This window comes from Anabrus simplex, chromosome 5, assembly GCF_040414725.1.
Source record: "Anabrus simplex isolate iqAnaSimp1 chromosome 5, ASM4041472v1, whole genome shotgun sequence".
In the NCBI taxonomy this organism is placed as follows: domain Eukaryota; kingdom Metazoa; phylum Arthropoda; class Insecta; order Orthoptera; family Tettigoniidae; genus Anabrus; species Anabrus simplex.
The window spans coordinates 420,672,214-420,688,299 of NC_090269.1; the positions used below are offsets into that span (position 1 = coordinate 420,672,214).

At 37.5% G+C, this 16,086-nt stretch overlaps 1 protein-coding gene across 10 annotated transcripts in view; it reads right to left on the bottom strand.

The window, feature by feature from the left end:
• Positions 1–16,086, bottom strand: part of hts (adducin 1-like protein hts) — a 506,583-nt gene that overhangs the window by 57,296 nt on the left and 433,201 nt on the right. For 7 of the 10 annotated variants that reach the window (XM_067147796.2, XM_067147798.2, XM_067147794.2 and 4 more), the window contains one exon: positions 3,313–3,387. The exons of the other annotated variants lie outside the window; for them this stretch is intronic. In XM_067147796.2, the coding sequence (XP_067003897.1) occupies positions 3,313–3,387 (75 nt within the window). The remainder of the gene's footprint in view (positions 1–3,312; positions 3,388–16,086) is intronic. 10 annotated transcript variants of the gene reach the window in all.

A 16,086-nucleotide genomic window follows, 5' to 3' on the forward strand; every position in this document is an offset into this window, starting at 1 on the left:
CCAGATTTCAAATTTATAAGTATCTAACGAGAGAAGAAAAAAAAAACCTTTTATATTTTTCTAAATAATTGAGTGGGATTTGATAAAGTCTGATGATGTTCTTTCAAGAACAAAGCATGTCATTCAGTTTTAATTGTTTCTTTTTTTAAGTATAATACTGTTACCATAGGTTATTTTTTTCAGGTGATTTATACATTTATTACTCAAAATTAGTTTCGGCAGAATGAAGATCTGAACAGTCATTACGTATGTAATTTAATAAAAAAGAATGTTGCAATGCCCTCTTGAGGAATGAGCTCTCATTCTTCCTGGGACACCTGCATTGTCTCTGGACTATGACTACGTACTTTTTTTTACCCCCAAGATGTTCCATAGATGCTCAAGAGGGCCGAGATATTGATTGCAGGCAGGACATTGCATCAGTCGCTTCCCTACTTTGAGGTACTGACGAGGACATCTTGCCACATGAGGGATGCCTTGTTCTGCATTAGCAGGCAATCTTTACCAATGAATGGTGCAAAAGGAAGAACATGTTCTAGGATTTCTTCAATGTAGCGATGGGCCGTAAGTGACCCACCTTACAAAAAACGAGCTCTGTTAGGGCAACTAAGGAGCTGCCTGCCCAAATCATTACAGAACCGCTGTGAAAGCTATCTGTGAAAAAAAAAGTTGCAAGGAGAATACCTTTTTCCACGTCTCCTTCACACTCTTTCTCGTCCGCTTGGGAATCTGAGACTAAATATTCATCCGTGAAGAGAATTGTTTCTCACTGTTCACCTCAGTCCCGAAGATCTCTCAATGTTGATGTACCAGAGCTGGGCCGGTAGCAGGTCTTCTCAAGTGGAGTTCAGCACCTCATAACCTCCTCCTCCTCACTGTCCACTCACCAACATGTATCTGCTCAAGACGACTTCTGACACGACCTGCAGTATTGCGCTGATCATGCAGAATTTGAAGGTGCAGGAACTGATCATCCCTTGCAGAAGCTGACCTGCTATCAGATCCTGGCCTGCGAGAGCATCAACCCAATACCTAATACCTTTGCATGGTACATGAATTTGCTTACGGAGAACAGTGGAACAACTCAGCCACATAATAACGCAAGCTGCATCCATCCACTACCAACACTACTGCCCTAGCGGCATCCTTTGAGCCAAAAAACATTTTCACTTCCTAAGTGATGTTTACACTGAGTAGATAAGGGAATTCCCTCGCATATAAAGGTAACAATAAGGGTATGGAAACAAGTATTTGCATTCTTGTGATAGGCAGTAATTTTCAACTGTATAACACCATACCTTTGACATGGTCTATTATTGCCTATTGTTTAGTTAATTCCATTCGGCAGTCTTTGAGAACATCACCTAAGATTCAGCACAACACTGCCTAAGATTCAGTATATGGTAAAAAGTTTCATAGGAGAGCATGAGAAATGTTAAAATTTATACTGTATCTCAATTACTAAAAAATCTTGAGATGTTTCATTTCTTTTGCTCATCAGTGTATTACGTTTGTTTTAAACAAAGCTCTTTTGTAGAAAATCCACCAGATTTTGTCACACACTTTTATACTGATCTTCTGGAGGAGAATAATGGGGACCCTATTTTCAGGGCTACCCTCAGATTTTGTTATCTTGAACCCCATGGAGTATATTAAAAAGGCTTTACTATCTTCCTCTATGTTAACAGACCCACTACTTTAGCAACTTAAAAAGACAGGAGGTTAGGACAGTAGGAACACAAAGCATAAGCTGGGAAAAGCCAGTGTACCTTGCTCCCCCAGACCTTGGTGTCACACTGCAAACAATAACAAACACACACTATGTACAGCCATGAAAAACCTCAATCTCAGTCAAATGGCCTCATTAACTATGATAATTAGAAAAATCAGTGGTTCCCAAACAAATATATCAATTTCCAATTGAAAAGTGGTAATTTACACGAACTCCTGTTGGAAGAATTTAAAATGTGGCATCACCGTGTGGTCAGATTTAATGCAGTAATATTTTGATTTCAAAAACTCTAGATGAGGTATCAGACAATCATGTCATACTCTCAGGGAACAGTCTGCAGTGTAGTATGTGGGTTAGTTCAAGAATGTCAGGTCAGCAAAGAGGTGTTTTAGATCTATCATTTTATATCTGAAGCTGAAAATGGCACGCATGAGTACATTTCTATTCATTCTAAATTAGGCACCATGGGTATCGATACTTTTTTCTGTGTATACTCATTTCACACAAAGTTTCTCAGCAAGATGTATAATTCTGTCCTTTATGCTGTTAGTTCCTGTAACACAATGTCGAACAAAATCGGCAACTGATCTATTCTTGAGAAAGGAATGGATGGCAAGCGGAAAATTTAGCAAAAGAAAACAAGATTTAAGTTATTCTGCAAACTTCATTTTCAATTTCTGTAACTAAGGATAAACATGTTCTAAGAAGCTCAAAAGAGAAATTTCATCACTGTTCCTATGAACATCATCGGTGTCAGATTTCACTAGTGTAATATAGTTTACAGTATTCCAATTACATTTCTGTGACAGTTTGATTTCACATTCAGTTAGTTACTTTTGATCCACTTTGAAATGGTGTCTTTATTAGGCAAATGTACCCAATTATGTAGCTCAAGAATCTTGTCTTTATGTAAATTCACCAGGACAGTGCAGAGAAAGATCTTCATAGCTTCTTTGGTCTAAACATCTGATCATAGTCGCACTACCAACAGGATGTAACCCTGTTATTCACAAGAAGCTGAGAGCCAACATACTGGCAGGCTGCAGCCCATACAGTTTAAATGAAGATATAATACAGAGCTTGTTATATTACTACAGACAAAAAATTTCTACACTGTAAATGTGACCAGTCATATCAGCTGTGTACCAGACCAAATGAGTACCGACTAGGACTTGCACCAGCTTTCCTAAGCTACCTCCTGCTGTGCTACCAGAAAAAGACTATATACAACTTCTTGATCAGAAGCAACAGATCTAGCAAAATATTTTTCCAAATACAAAATAACCTGTTTGGGAACCACTGAGATAATGACATTATGTCTCCTACAACTTAAGAAATGCAAGCTAACTGCCAAGAAATAAGTTCTGCACAATATCACAAACTGTGCTCATGTACACCACTCTACAGTAAAGAAAATCTTGTTCAACATTAGGCCCCTGTGAAGAAAATGCTTCTAAATTATGACGATGATAAGTAAAACAATAATAGTAACTTAAGAGCTGTTGTTGATGCTCAGCTGAGATGAGTAAGAACTTCATGGCATAAGTCAATATATCTTTCTGAACTATACTCTGACTTACCTTTCGATTTGACCTTCTCAGGACCCAAAGACCACGAGCGTTTAAACTGGTCCGAGACATCTGTAGCATCCGCAACTACACAAAACAAGTCATGCCATAGCAGATGCAAAAAGGAAGGCGGGAAAAAAATAATTACATGCAACATATGAAGAAAGATCATGCTACAACATTACACAAGAGGTAAAATAAAGAGCAGAATATAGTTCACAGTGCATTATTTTAGTCTTCATCAACAATAATATGAGCCATAATCAATCCTTACAATAATCTAAAAACCAGATATTCATCAGAGAATAAAGCTTTTGTTTGTCATTTAACATGAAGTACAATAACACACACAAAATATTTCATTAAAAACCAAGCACACTTGCACATGTTTCACTTACTAAATTGTGCTGACAGACTCAAACTGGATAAGAAAACTGAACTACCACCACCAATAAACTTCTTTCATTCTAAGCAAACAAGTTTAAAATGAATACAAGAAGATTACTGTGCAAGGTGTTGAAATAGTCTGATGACCAGCAAACTAGCCACATGTGATCTTCAATGTAGAGTTTGATTCAAGATAAGATCCCCTGTAACACGGAAGAAGTCAGTTCTAAAAGAAACAGTTACCTGTGAGCTGCAATTTCAAGATACCAATTCTGGTTTAATGTGGTAACAGGTTGTTCACTACAAGATTGCATCATCTCCAATGTCTGCATCTCTAGTAGTTTCACACCTAAGAGCCACCCTGAACGACATTTAGCAGGTTGACAACATCTTGCCATGTATGGCCTGCCAGATCTAAGCCAACAATCTACAGTCAGCTGAACTCTATTTGTCTACACAACACAGGATATCTTATAATGACCGATTCATCTAAATTAACTTCTACATGTGTCATGGCAAGGGCTAGGATACATACATGCAGCACTTTGATTGTCCAGTGTTGAAGACCTGGTATCAATTTGAAACTCAGAATATAATTTAAGGCAGTATTCCAAACTTTTGTTGAGGATTGTATCTATTTTCCTAGCTCCCTGGTTGTCATGAACGTTAAGATGTCAAGTCTTCATGGTCTGAGATGGTGGTTAGCTATTTTGATTCAGGTCAACAGAAACAAATTTTCACCATAAGAATGTTGGCCAGCCTATTACTACACTGCATGCCAGGCTTTAATTCCAAACTTCTCCATAGGGCTCAAACGGAGCGAGGGCACATGGCATTGACAGCGATTCATCCGCTGGCTGAGGATATTAAGCCTTGAGCAGCCTTGGTGTTATTCAACAGGAGTAGGCTGAGTGTTGTCACTGGGTTTCACCCTCTCCGCACATCATCATCATCATCAGTCGATTTTTGGTAACAGATGCGAACATTTTTCATATCCTCCTCCTCATGTGTATGACATGTACTGTAATGTAATTTTGCAAAATCAACTCGCAAAATCTGTGATGTATTGTGCAAATAACCATGAAATGTACTTTGTTACAAAAGTGCTAAAGATGGCAAACATCCTGCACTTAAATGTAAAAAAATGCCAAAATTAAAGTGACAACATTCTCTCAACAATCGAGTGAGGGGATTTGATGCTGCCAGAATTCTAATCTGTAAATACTGTAATGTTTGTATTAAGTGGGAATGAAAAGAGACTTGATGGACACTGCAGGAAATCAGGGAATAAAGAGTGAAGTAAATGAACAGATTTCTATGCATCAAATAACAGTATTGGAGATAGCAGAAGTTGATGAGCTAGGACCATCACTACTCGGAGAAGAGCTTGATAAGGCTCTCAAGGGATAATGAAAGAGAAAGGCTTTAGGACCAGCTGAGATCCCTGCAGAAAAAAAAAAAAAAAAAAAAAACTTATATAATGAAATGTAAAAAACAGGAGGAATCTCAAATGATACAGCAAACTATCCTTATTCTATCCCAGAAAAGCATAGAACACAGATGGTGAAGATCATAGAATGTTGAGCCTCCTCTCCTTTTTACCTAAAATCATCTCAGATTATCTACCACTGGTTAGAGAGGATAACAGAAGATGATACTTCAGAAGAACAGTTTGGATTTAGAAAGGGAAGAGGCACAGAACAAGCCATAAGTCTTAAGAGTCATTATCAAAAATCCCTAGAAAAAAGACAGGGCAATGGTAATTGCATTCATTGATATTAAGCAAGCCTTCAGTAATGTAAACTGGAATGTGCTGTTTGAAATCATAAGAAAGTTGAAAAAAAAAAAAGAGACTACAGGGACAGAAGAATACCACCGTTACAAGAACCAGGCAGCATTAACTGGCAAACAAAGAGTGGAAATAAAAATTGGAAACAGCACACAATAAGGATGTGGGCTATCACCAATAATATTTAACATCTATATAGCAAAAAGCATAGAGGAAATTTTAGCTGCCAACATTCATGACATACAGGTTAATAGCAAACTGTACAGTACCACATGACTAGCAGATGATACAACCATAAATGCCCTGGCCTGGCATGAGCTGGATAAAGGGAAAGGAGGACGAAGAAGTTAGCACTGATAAATGAAAAATACATGGAAAAGGCACCAAATTACAGAAATGAATTGCTAAAAGACAGGAGTGGTTAGACAAACAAAAATAATGACATGTACAAAGGACGAAGACCAACTTGGCAATGTGTTTAATGGCTGGAGAAAACCATATCAAGTAAAGGAATTCAAATATCTAGGAAGTCTGATCACATCTGCAGTAAAATGTACAAGACAAGTGTGTACTAAAATCTAAGACCAACACTGAGGTACAAAAGCACTTCATAAAACGTTTTTGTATGAAGTATGTTAAGCTATGGGTCAGAAACATGGACCCTGTGAAAATAAGTATTGAAGCTGAAGGCATTTGAGATGTGGTGCTGGCACCAACTCCTAAGAATATCAGACTGACAGAATTGCAAATGAGAACTTTTAAGTACAGCTAAACAGGTACATCTCATAAGCTGAAATCAATGTTACCTTTGACTGTATTTTACATAAACCGATGCTTGGTATAGTGGCCAGAAATTCTTTGCTGGTGGGATATAAGTGCACTCTAATGTGTTCAAAGAGTCGAGCCTCCCAAGTTTTGTTCGTGAATGCAACTACGTAAATAATCAGTTTCACGTGTTGGACAAGCGTTTCTCAGCTCTGAGCTTTCCTGCTGCGTTTTTCCGCATCCTCGTGTAGTAGTAATTTTATTTTGTTTTCTTGTCATTAGGAAGTTATTTCATTTGTTGCTGTGATAACACCTCCAATTCTCTCAAAGCTGTGTCGTAAAACAATCCACAGTCAAACCTGTGAAGTTGTTGCTAACATTCACAACCTCATGAGATGGGAGGTGGCTGCAGGGCATGTAATTATACTTCTCAAAAAATACAAGAATGGGTGTCAAAATGCACTTCATTGTCAGAGTGAAGTGTCTGGAGAACTGTGCAAGAGAAAGGGAAATGTAAGGAACAAGTCACGCCACTCTATACTGGAGGTAAAAGCTGCCATGTTCCAAACCATGTAACAAATAGGAACGATTTTGATAAATGTGTCATTTGCTGAATGGTATATAACTTCTATGGGAAAAGCATTGCCCCCCAATAATAAGAAAATTACTAATTAAGCATTGCGAGATCTCATTTTTAAAGTGCCATTTCCAGTTTGAAAACTGTCCTAAAATAAATGGGCATCAATAAAAAAGCTCAGGAAAAAAGCAGGATTGTTTTTATTGAATGACATTCAGTCTTTGTAAGAGTCTTTTCTAACGCCAATACGAAAGTATAGGCAGGAAGGTCTGCCGATTCTGTATGAAGATGAGATATATATTCACAGTGACTATTCTCAATCCTGAAATCGGAACAACAACAGTTCAAAATGTTTAAAATACCCACTGTTAAAATGCAAAAAAGATTTGCAATATTGTTCATGGTGGAAGGTGTCTTGGGGCCTAAGTGTTAAACATGCATATTATAAGGTACATGCTCAGAATAATAGCATGTAAGTTTTGTTTCATGAAGTTAGAAGCTTCCAATTTAAATTTAGAAGTTATAAACTTGTTTCAGCAGTGTTCTAAAATTTGTTTCGCAAATAAACAATAGGACTCATAAAATCACTGCTAAAATTAACCACTCGTAGTACGTATGACATGACTTAATTTGCACTGAAATGCAATACACTCTGAACATCATCCACAAACTGGAAGTTTGGTGTTTACCTCAATTGTCTCTTCTGTGAAGAAAGGTTAATACATTTACAAACATGAAAACACTCAGAGAATTATTAGGCGAAACACAACAGCAGCTTCTCTCTCTCTCTCTCTCTCTCTCTCTCTCTCTCTCTCTCACCCCCTCCAACAGGCCCAGGTATCATCTCCACCGAGAACGGGCATGAGGTAGAATAAATAGTAGTTGGAGAGGAGGCGTGTCGAATGTGAAACACTGATACATATGCGCAAATGCGCAAACAAATAGACTGGAGTAGCATCCATTTCAGTGCTGAGCCAATTGGCCTGATTAATGAAGCGAGATTTTACATATGTCCAAGATACAATACGGTCCATTTTACACCAGCGAACAATGGCAAATACCTATCTTAAACTTACAACCTAAAACTTAATTATGTAGTTATAGGCCAAGGCTATGCTAGGCCAAAAGCATAAAACTGCACTCTGTAACCGCAATAGAAACGTGACGAACAGAATAGTTTAAGAATCCCTTAGTTTCATGCTGATATGACATCCACACATTTTCTTCTTTTGCTTTGCTGCAGACGAAAGTTGAAAGGCATAATACAACAGGAGGAGGAGGACCAGATACCAATTAGATGAAACCCACCTTCTTGTCTTAGAGATTATGAGTAAAGATTCTCCGATTGTTGAAGATGTGGGGATACCAGATACCATAGATCTAGATCCTAACAATACAGTAGGAATAGGAAACCAAGATTGTGCTGATAACCAAGGGCTTGTCGAAAATGATGCTGGTCAATAGAATTTCATTTCGCTGGAAGAGAAGGGTCATGATTTGGAAAAGGAAAGCCACAGAAAGCAAATCTGTATAACCCTCACAGTTAGCAAAGGTTAGGTAAATGAAGTAATTAAGTTTCAGTGTAGCCCAAGAGTCAGAACTTAATAGCTTTTTGTCTTTTTAATACTGTAAAATTAATTTAAAATAAGGTCAATAAAATGCAAATACTGCATACAAATAATGCACATGCTATATGGAGGATGAACCATTCTTACGTATTTTCTTCCCATGTATTAGGTTGGGAAATACAATTTTTCTTCTGTTTTCATTTCAGGGAATCACTGGAGAGGTGGAGGGAATATTTTGAACATCTTCTCAATATAAAAGGAAATCATCCTTGTGGTGTTGCGAACAGCCAAGCTCATGAGGAGGAGGAAAATGATATTGGTGAAATTATGGCGTATGCATATATATCGCGCATTTCGAGAATGCATGGACTTAAAAATTATTTAAAGGTCGTTCGAAGCCCGATGGAATTTTACACGAATCGTAAGAAGCGGGTTCTTACTAGTAGAAAAGTCGGCTATCAGACTGAGCGTTCCATCTGAACTGCATCCTACTGCCATCTGTGAGCACAGCATGAAGTTCAGCGCTGCTCTGCCAATTATCGATCGAGTTCGACAATATGTGCGTAGTTTTTTGTTTTTTTCTACTTGTTGTTGGATATCGTGAAGCCAAACTGTTGGAACTTGGTCGCAGATACTTGGTGTTTTAATAGAAACCCGATCAATATGATGAAGACGGGCGAGATGTGGCTGATTTTCGACCCTGGTTAAATTTGTGGCCAACCGGCCACAAATTCTAGTTGGATTTGTGGTTTGTTTATCAACTTATATTTGCTTCCGAGAAATTGTAAGTACCCTGCATGATGAAATCTGCATGAATACCTTTTTCCACCGAGGTATCTCCACAATCCTCAAGATTTTTGGTTTGGACTGAACAAGTTAAAAAATTGAATTGCGAGTATGTTTTAAACTACGGTTATCAAGAGGAATTTCTTTATCACGCGGTAGCCTTTACTATGGCGTTAATAAGATGTAATTTTGTTAAAATCGGGACTCAGATTTCTTATGTGTTGGTAAATTTTCATTTCAAAACTTCTTGTAACAGATATTTAAGCATTATTTCGGCGGATCACAGATGAAAAATCGGTAAGTTGGAGTTGTTTGGTCGATGTCTATCTGATAATGTTTTGAAGCCATGCTTTAATCGCGGCATGTGATTCGTTTCTATGGGAACTGTTGTAAACAAAGATGGTTTCCGTGTGTTGAAAAAACAGCTGATGGCTGTCGATTGTATCTTTGATCCGGTGTGTGGACTCGTTTTGTATTCCAGTTTACTAATTCTAAAATTGAAATACGTCTTCCTTTCCTACGATTTAATTTAATTACTATTGGGTTCTATTTCGCCTAAATCTTGGTAACATTTATTTGCCACTTCGGATATTTCTGTGAATTATACTAGACATGTCGAGAAACAAGCCTCAACTTACCGTTAATTATTCCACTACTGCTCTACTAATTAAACTGATTAATTTGGTTTTCAAGGATTGTGATCCCAAGGTTTATTTCTTGTATTTTCAAGGGTCGACCCAAGTTATTATCTTTTCCTTTAGTATGATGATAATTTTCTTCTTTTCTTTTAATCATCGAATTGTAAGTTCCAAGTTATTACTGTCCTTTGAGAATTGAAGTCCAGATCCTTTAAAGTTAGTTTAATTTTTAATCTGTCTTTCCTTTATAGTTAGTATATTCTCTTGGGTTTTGATTCACATAGCCTCTGGCACCGAGTGTCCGTTTTTCATGCCTTTTCTTCTTTGGACATCGTGGTAAGTATTTCATTTCCGTAGTTTTCTTGTAAGGTCCAGTGTTACCAAACTACTACCGACTGGGAAGTTTTGGAGACACCAAGGTAGAGTTGGTTGTTGTACTGTTGTGTTGTAACAAATTATGCTAGAGGAAGTGGAAAGGATGGTCAATAAACTCCATTGTCATAAAGCAGCAGGAATAGATGAAATTAGACCTGAAATGGTGAAGTATAGTGGGAAGGCAGGGATGAAATGGCTTCATAAAGTAGTAAAATTAACATGGAGTGTTGGTAAGGTACCTTCAGATTGGACAAAAGCAGTAATTGCACCTATCTATAAGCAAGGGAACAGGAAGGATTGCAACAACTATCGAGGTATCTCATTGATTAGTATACCAGGTCAAAGTATTCACTAGCATCTTGGAAGGGAGGGTGCGATCAGTCGTTGAGAGGGAGTTGCATGAAACCCAGTCTGGTTTCAGACCACAGAGAGGCTGTCAGGATCAGATTTTCAGTATGCGCCAGGTAATTGAAAAATGCTACGAGAAGAATAGGCAGTTGTGTTTATGTTTCGTAGATCTAGAGAAAGCATACGACAGGGTACCGAGGGAGAAGATGTTCGCAATACTGGGGGACTATGGAATTAAAGGTAGATTATTAAAATCAATCAAAGGTATAAATGTTGACAATTGGGCTTCAGTGAGAACTGATGGTAGAATGAGTTCTTGGTTCAGGGTACTTACAGGGGTTAGACAAGGCTGTAATCTTTCACCTTTGCTGTTCGTAGTTTACATGGATCACCTGCTGAAAGGTATAAAATGGCAGGGAGGGATTCAGTTAGGTGGAAATGTAATAAGCAGTCTGGCCTATGCTGACGACTTGGTCTTAATGGCAGATTGTGCCGAAAGCCTGCAGTCTAATATCTTGGAACTTGAAAATAGGTGCAATGAGTATGGTATGAAAATTAGCCTCTCGAAGACTAAATTGATGTCAGTAGGTAAGAAATTAAACAGAATTGAATGTCAGATTGGTGATACAAAGCTAGAACAGGTCGATAAATTCAAGTATTTAGGTTGTGTATTCTCCCAGGATGGTAATATAGTAAGTGAGATTGAATCAAGGTGTAGTAAAGCTAATGCAGTGAGCTCGCAGTTGCGATCAACAGTATTCTGTAAGAAGGAAGTCAGCTCCTGGACTAAACTATCGTTACATCGGTCTGTTTTCAGACCAACTTTGCTTTACGGGAGCAAAAGCTGGGTGGACTCAGGATATCTTATTCATAAGTTAGAAGTAACAGACATGAAAGTAGCAAGAATGATTGCTGATACAAACAGGTGGGAACAATGGCAGGATGGTACTCGGAATGAGGAGATAAAGGCTAATTTAGGAATGAACTCGATGGATGAAGCTGTACGCATAAACCGGCTTCGGTGGTGGGGTCATGTGAGGCGAATGGAGGAGGATAGATTACCTAGGAGAATAATGGACTCTGCTATGGAGGGTAAGAGAAGTAGAGGTAGACCAAGACGACGATGGTTAGGCTCGGTTTCTAACGATTTAAAGATAAGAGGTATAGAACTAAATGAGGCCACAACACTATTTGAAAATCGAGGATTGTGGCGACGTTTAGTTAATTCACAGAGGCTTGCAGACTGAACGCTGAAAGGCATAACAGTCTATAATGATAATGTATGTATGTATGTATGTTTCATTTCATATACAGTACACCTTCAAGTATCAACATGTGAATGTACATATTTTTCTTGTTTATTTCTCACAGGTTTTACTCTGAAGCAGATCAATGTTGGAAACTGTGATGAAAGTAAGGCTGTAGAGAACCTAAAAAAAGAGGAGATTGGAACTTGAAATTTAGAAATTGGAACTAGATGTTTGGGAGAAGCAGGAGAGAGACAGTGCAATTTGACAAACCATACAATGCCATGCTCCAGCTGAAAGTCGTCAAAAATATTTCTGTAATTCTTAGATTAATGTTCGAATTGAGTGAATTTCTTTTTGTAAAAAAAAGGTCTTTCTCGCTTGTGCTGGTCTGCTTTTTATGCCCTCCTTACTTTTACCATTGTCAGTTATTCTACTACGCAATTAACAATATTCATCTACTTCTCTTAAGACTTCATTTCCTAATCTAATATTTCCTTCATCACCTGACTTCCTTTGATTACACTCAACTACTTTAGTTTTGAATTTATTTATTTTCCTCTTGTACTCCTTCTCCTAGATTGTGTCCATACATTTCAGCAATTTCTCCAGATCTTCTGGCGGCTCACATAAAATAGCAACAATATTGGCAAATCTTGAGTGTTTAGATTTGCCCTGCTGTTGGGGTGCGATTCCCTTTCCAAATTCCTCCTCTATTTCCTTTACAGTCTGTTCTACATAAACAATGAAAAAGAGAGGGGACAAACTGCAAGCTTGTCTCAATCCTTCCTGGACGGCTGCTGCCGTTTCATAGGCCTCTATTTTTATCACTGCTAACCGAATTTTATAATTTCTGTAATTGAGTCATATAATTACGACTGTATGCGTACAAAAATTTTTTTCATGATATTTAGTATGCGATCCTTGAACAGGCTGTAAGTCTGAAACTACTGATGATAAAAATGTGCTTTATTCTTTAGCTTATTTGTTGAACTGAAGTATGTATCTACAGTATTCTATTTTTCTTCAAATACCACTGATCCACCTGGGTGGTGATGCGAGGTTTTACAGGCATTGCAGTGCTAAGGACTGCATGAAGCAGACTTAAGACTCATTCTGTTTATTGCTCACGCATCGCACCGGCCAGGAACGACTGACGCAGTAATATTACACAGTACAATGTGTGGAAACATACCGTACACGTCTTACTTGATTTGACAGAGTCAAACAGGTTTAGAGAAAAAGGAAGATTCAAAAGCTTCTTCAAGAGGAAAACACTACTCATACGCAGTGTACATAAGGTATTAGATATTTTATTTCCTATGTTCATTTAGCAACCAACACTGCTTAAAAGTTGAAGATATAAATAAGCACTGTGATGCAGATGTTACACTGAAGCTGACACTATAAAAGCAACAACTGAACATCATGCAACAAATGAACAAACAAAATAAAAAAGTAAATCTAGTCACTTATTTATCATTCTTCAGCCAAATTAGTATACAATCAAAAGCACATCAAAATTACATCATGCAAAATAGATCACAGAATCTAAAAAAATCCAAAACAAACAATTTTTAGTTATCCGTGCATATAATCTAAAAGAGAGACAAAAAAACAAAGGGAACAGATACTTAAAGAAATTAATCAAGATGCATTTAGTATTTCCTTTCACAATAAAAATAAAAGCAGGTCAAAGCAATCAAGAGCAACAGCTAGTACCTGGCATTTCATAATAATATGACCATATACAGGGTAATTTCAAGGACAATGGCAACTGAATAACCAGGATAATTCATTTCGTGTTTTTCAGCCAACTTGTAAACCAAATTCGATATTATGTTTGTTTGTTTGTTTGTTTGTTAACATTTGATTGGAATTTATACAAACTCATAATTTATTTCCAAAAGGCTGGAGTTCACAGTATCACTTTCATATTGTCCTAAAAAGTATTAATTGCCTAAATTCTTTAATAGATACTCCTAAAACACAAATGAAGCCTCCAAATGGACAACAGAAATCTCTCATTACACACTTTAAGCAATTTATATTGTGGGGGGGGGGGAGGGGGGAGAGAAAAAGTGAGTCGCTAAGATATCATTAAGAAAAACTATTTCAAAAAATACGACAAGGGAGTGCATGAAACCTGCAAAATTGAAATTAAATTAGGAAAGAAATCAAGCACATGTTAAAAGTCAATGTTTTTTTTTAACGTCAAATCTTCTGAAGGGAGAAAAATATAGTATTGTATTCCAATTTCCTGAGATCTTTATTATGCCAACAATTATGATTTAGTGTGCCAAAACTTCTGCGTAGTCCTCAAAAAATAAGACTATTTCAGTTGGGATTGAACTTGAACCATGAGTTAAACACATTCCCTCTGATCTACTTCAGGCAGTTTTTTAATTAGGTAATTATTATTCAATTGCTTTCACTCAATTAAAGAGAAAATTTGGACATAATCATATCCTATACTTGAGAATAACAAAGGAGGATTTTAAAAGGAAAATTACTTATTGAATACTGTTTATTTCATGGAGCAAGTGACTATCCTTTTCTCTCCAAGGATGGATATTCTATGAATATATCATGCTACCTACTCTACTCTCAACAATATATATTTTTTTTTGCTAGGGGCTTTACGTCGCGCCAACACAGTTAAGTCTTATGGCGACGATGGAATAGGAAAGGCCTAGGAGTTGGAAGGAAGCGGCCGTGGCCTTAATTAAAGGTACAGCCCCAGCATTTGCCTGGTGTGAAAATGGGAAACCACGGAAAACCATTTTCAGGGCTGCCGATAGTGGAATTCGAACCTACTATCTCCCGGATGCAAGCTCACAGCCGCGCGACTCTCAACAATAAAGAAGGGACTTTTTACCATTGTAAGAATACAGTACTTGTTACACCTGTGTAGCACACGTACCTTTTTCTTCCAGGACTGACACTTTTATTGCACTATCTACTCTTACCAACAAAAGGTCTCATTAACTACTTTGTCAGGTAGGTGATGACAACGTCAAACAGGGCTGGATTCCACGCCAATCCTCGGTGTACACCAACATATCACAAACACCTACATGAGTTTTCACCTTGGTAGATGGACATAGAAATATTCCCTAAGTAAAACCGACGAATCGTCGCCATAAGACCTATCTGTGTTGGTGCGACGTAAAGCCCCTAGCAAAAAAAAAAAAAAAAACGACGAAAAAGCTTACCGGTTGAGAAAATGTGAACGATAGTGAGCTTTTAGAATGGATGAACAGCAATGAAAAGTTTGGAATGTTTCTAATAATAATAATAATAATAATAATAATAATAATAATAATAATAATGTTATTTTGTTTTACTCCCACTAACTACTCTTTTACGGTTTTCGGAGATGCCGAGGTGCCAGAATTTTGTCCCGCAGGAGTTCTTTTACGTGCCAGTAAATCTAGCGACACGAGGCTGACGTATTTGAGCACCTTCAAATACCACCCGACTGAGTCAGGATCGAACCTGCCAAGTTGGGGTCAGAAGGCCAGCGCCTTAACCTTCTGAGCCACTCAGCCTGGCTTGGAATGTTTCAATCGTTGAAACGATTAATGAACCTGCTGAAGATAGTGGTGAGAGACACTACCGGTGATGACCACACCCACTAACACTATACTTTGTAGAGGATGGCATAAAATTTCCGCTAAAAATGGAGACTATTTTAAAACAGAAGACTCTGGACAATTTATTTAAGTTTAGAATTTCTTGTAAACTTTGCAATATTAGCTCGTATCTAACACAGGTATGTACTTTATTGTTCAAAAATGTTTGTACTCCTTAAACATTTATTTAGGCATTCCTTTTTTGTTCTTATTCCTGTGTATTTAGAGTTTTTTGTAATTTGAGATATTGTCAGCTACAAGCTCTGCTGCACATAATATTCTAGTTCCCATAAAGCAAAGTAAATTAGTCTTAATAGAATCATTGATCATAGGACAACTCTAACACCAATATAATGGTCCGTTATAGGACATAATAAATTTTCCAGCTAACTCATTCTTGGTTGCCTGTGTTTTGTCCTCGTGTGCCAAGTTGGGCTCGTCAGTTGGGACTTAGCACACCTCCCAAGATGCAAGGCTAGTGCATTTTGACTCGGAAGAGATCGCGCGTATTGAACTTCGTTTTCACGGCTATTGTTGAGAGTGAAGGAGAATTTCCTGTTTTGTATGTTTATCAGGAACACAAGGGAGACTTCATTAGTTAGTCAGAACATAGAAAGAATGATGAACTCTTCTCAGAAGAACTCTTAAGGTTTCACTTTACTTTGTCCTGC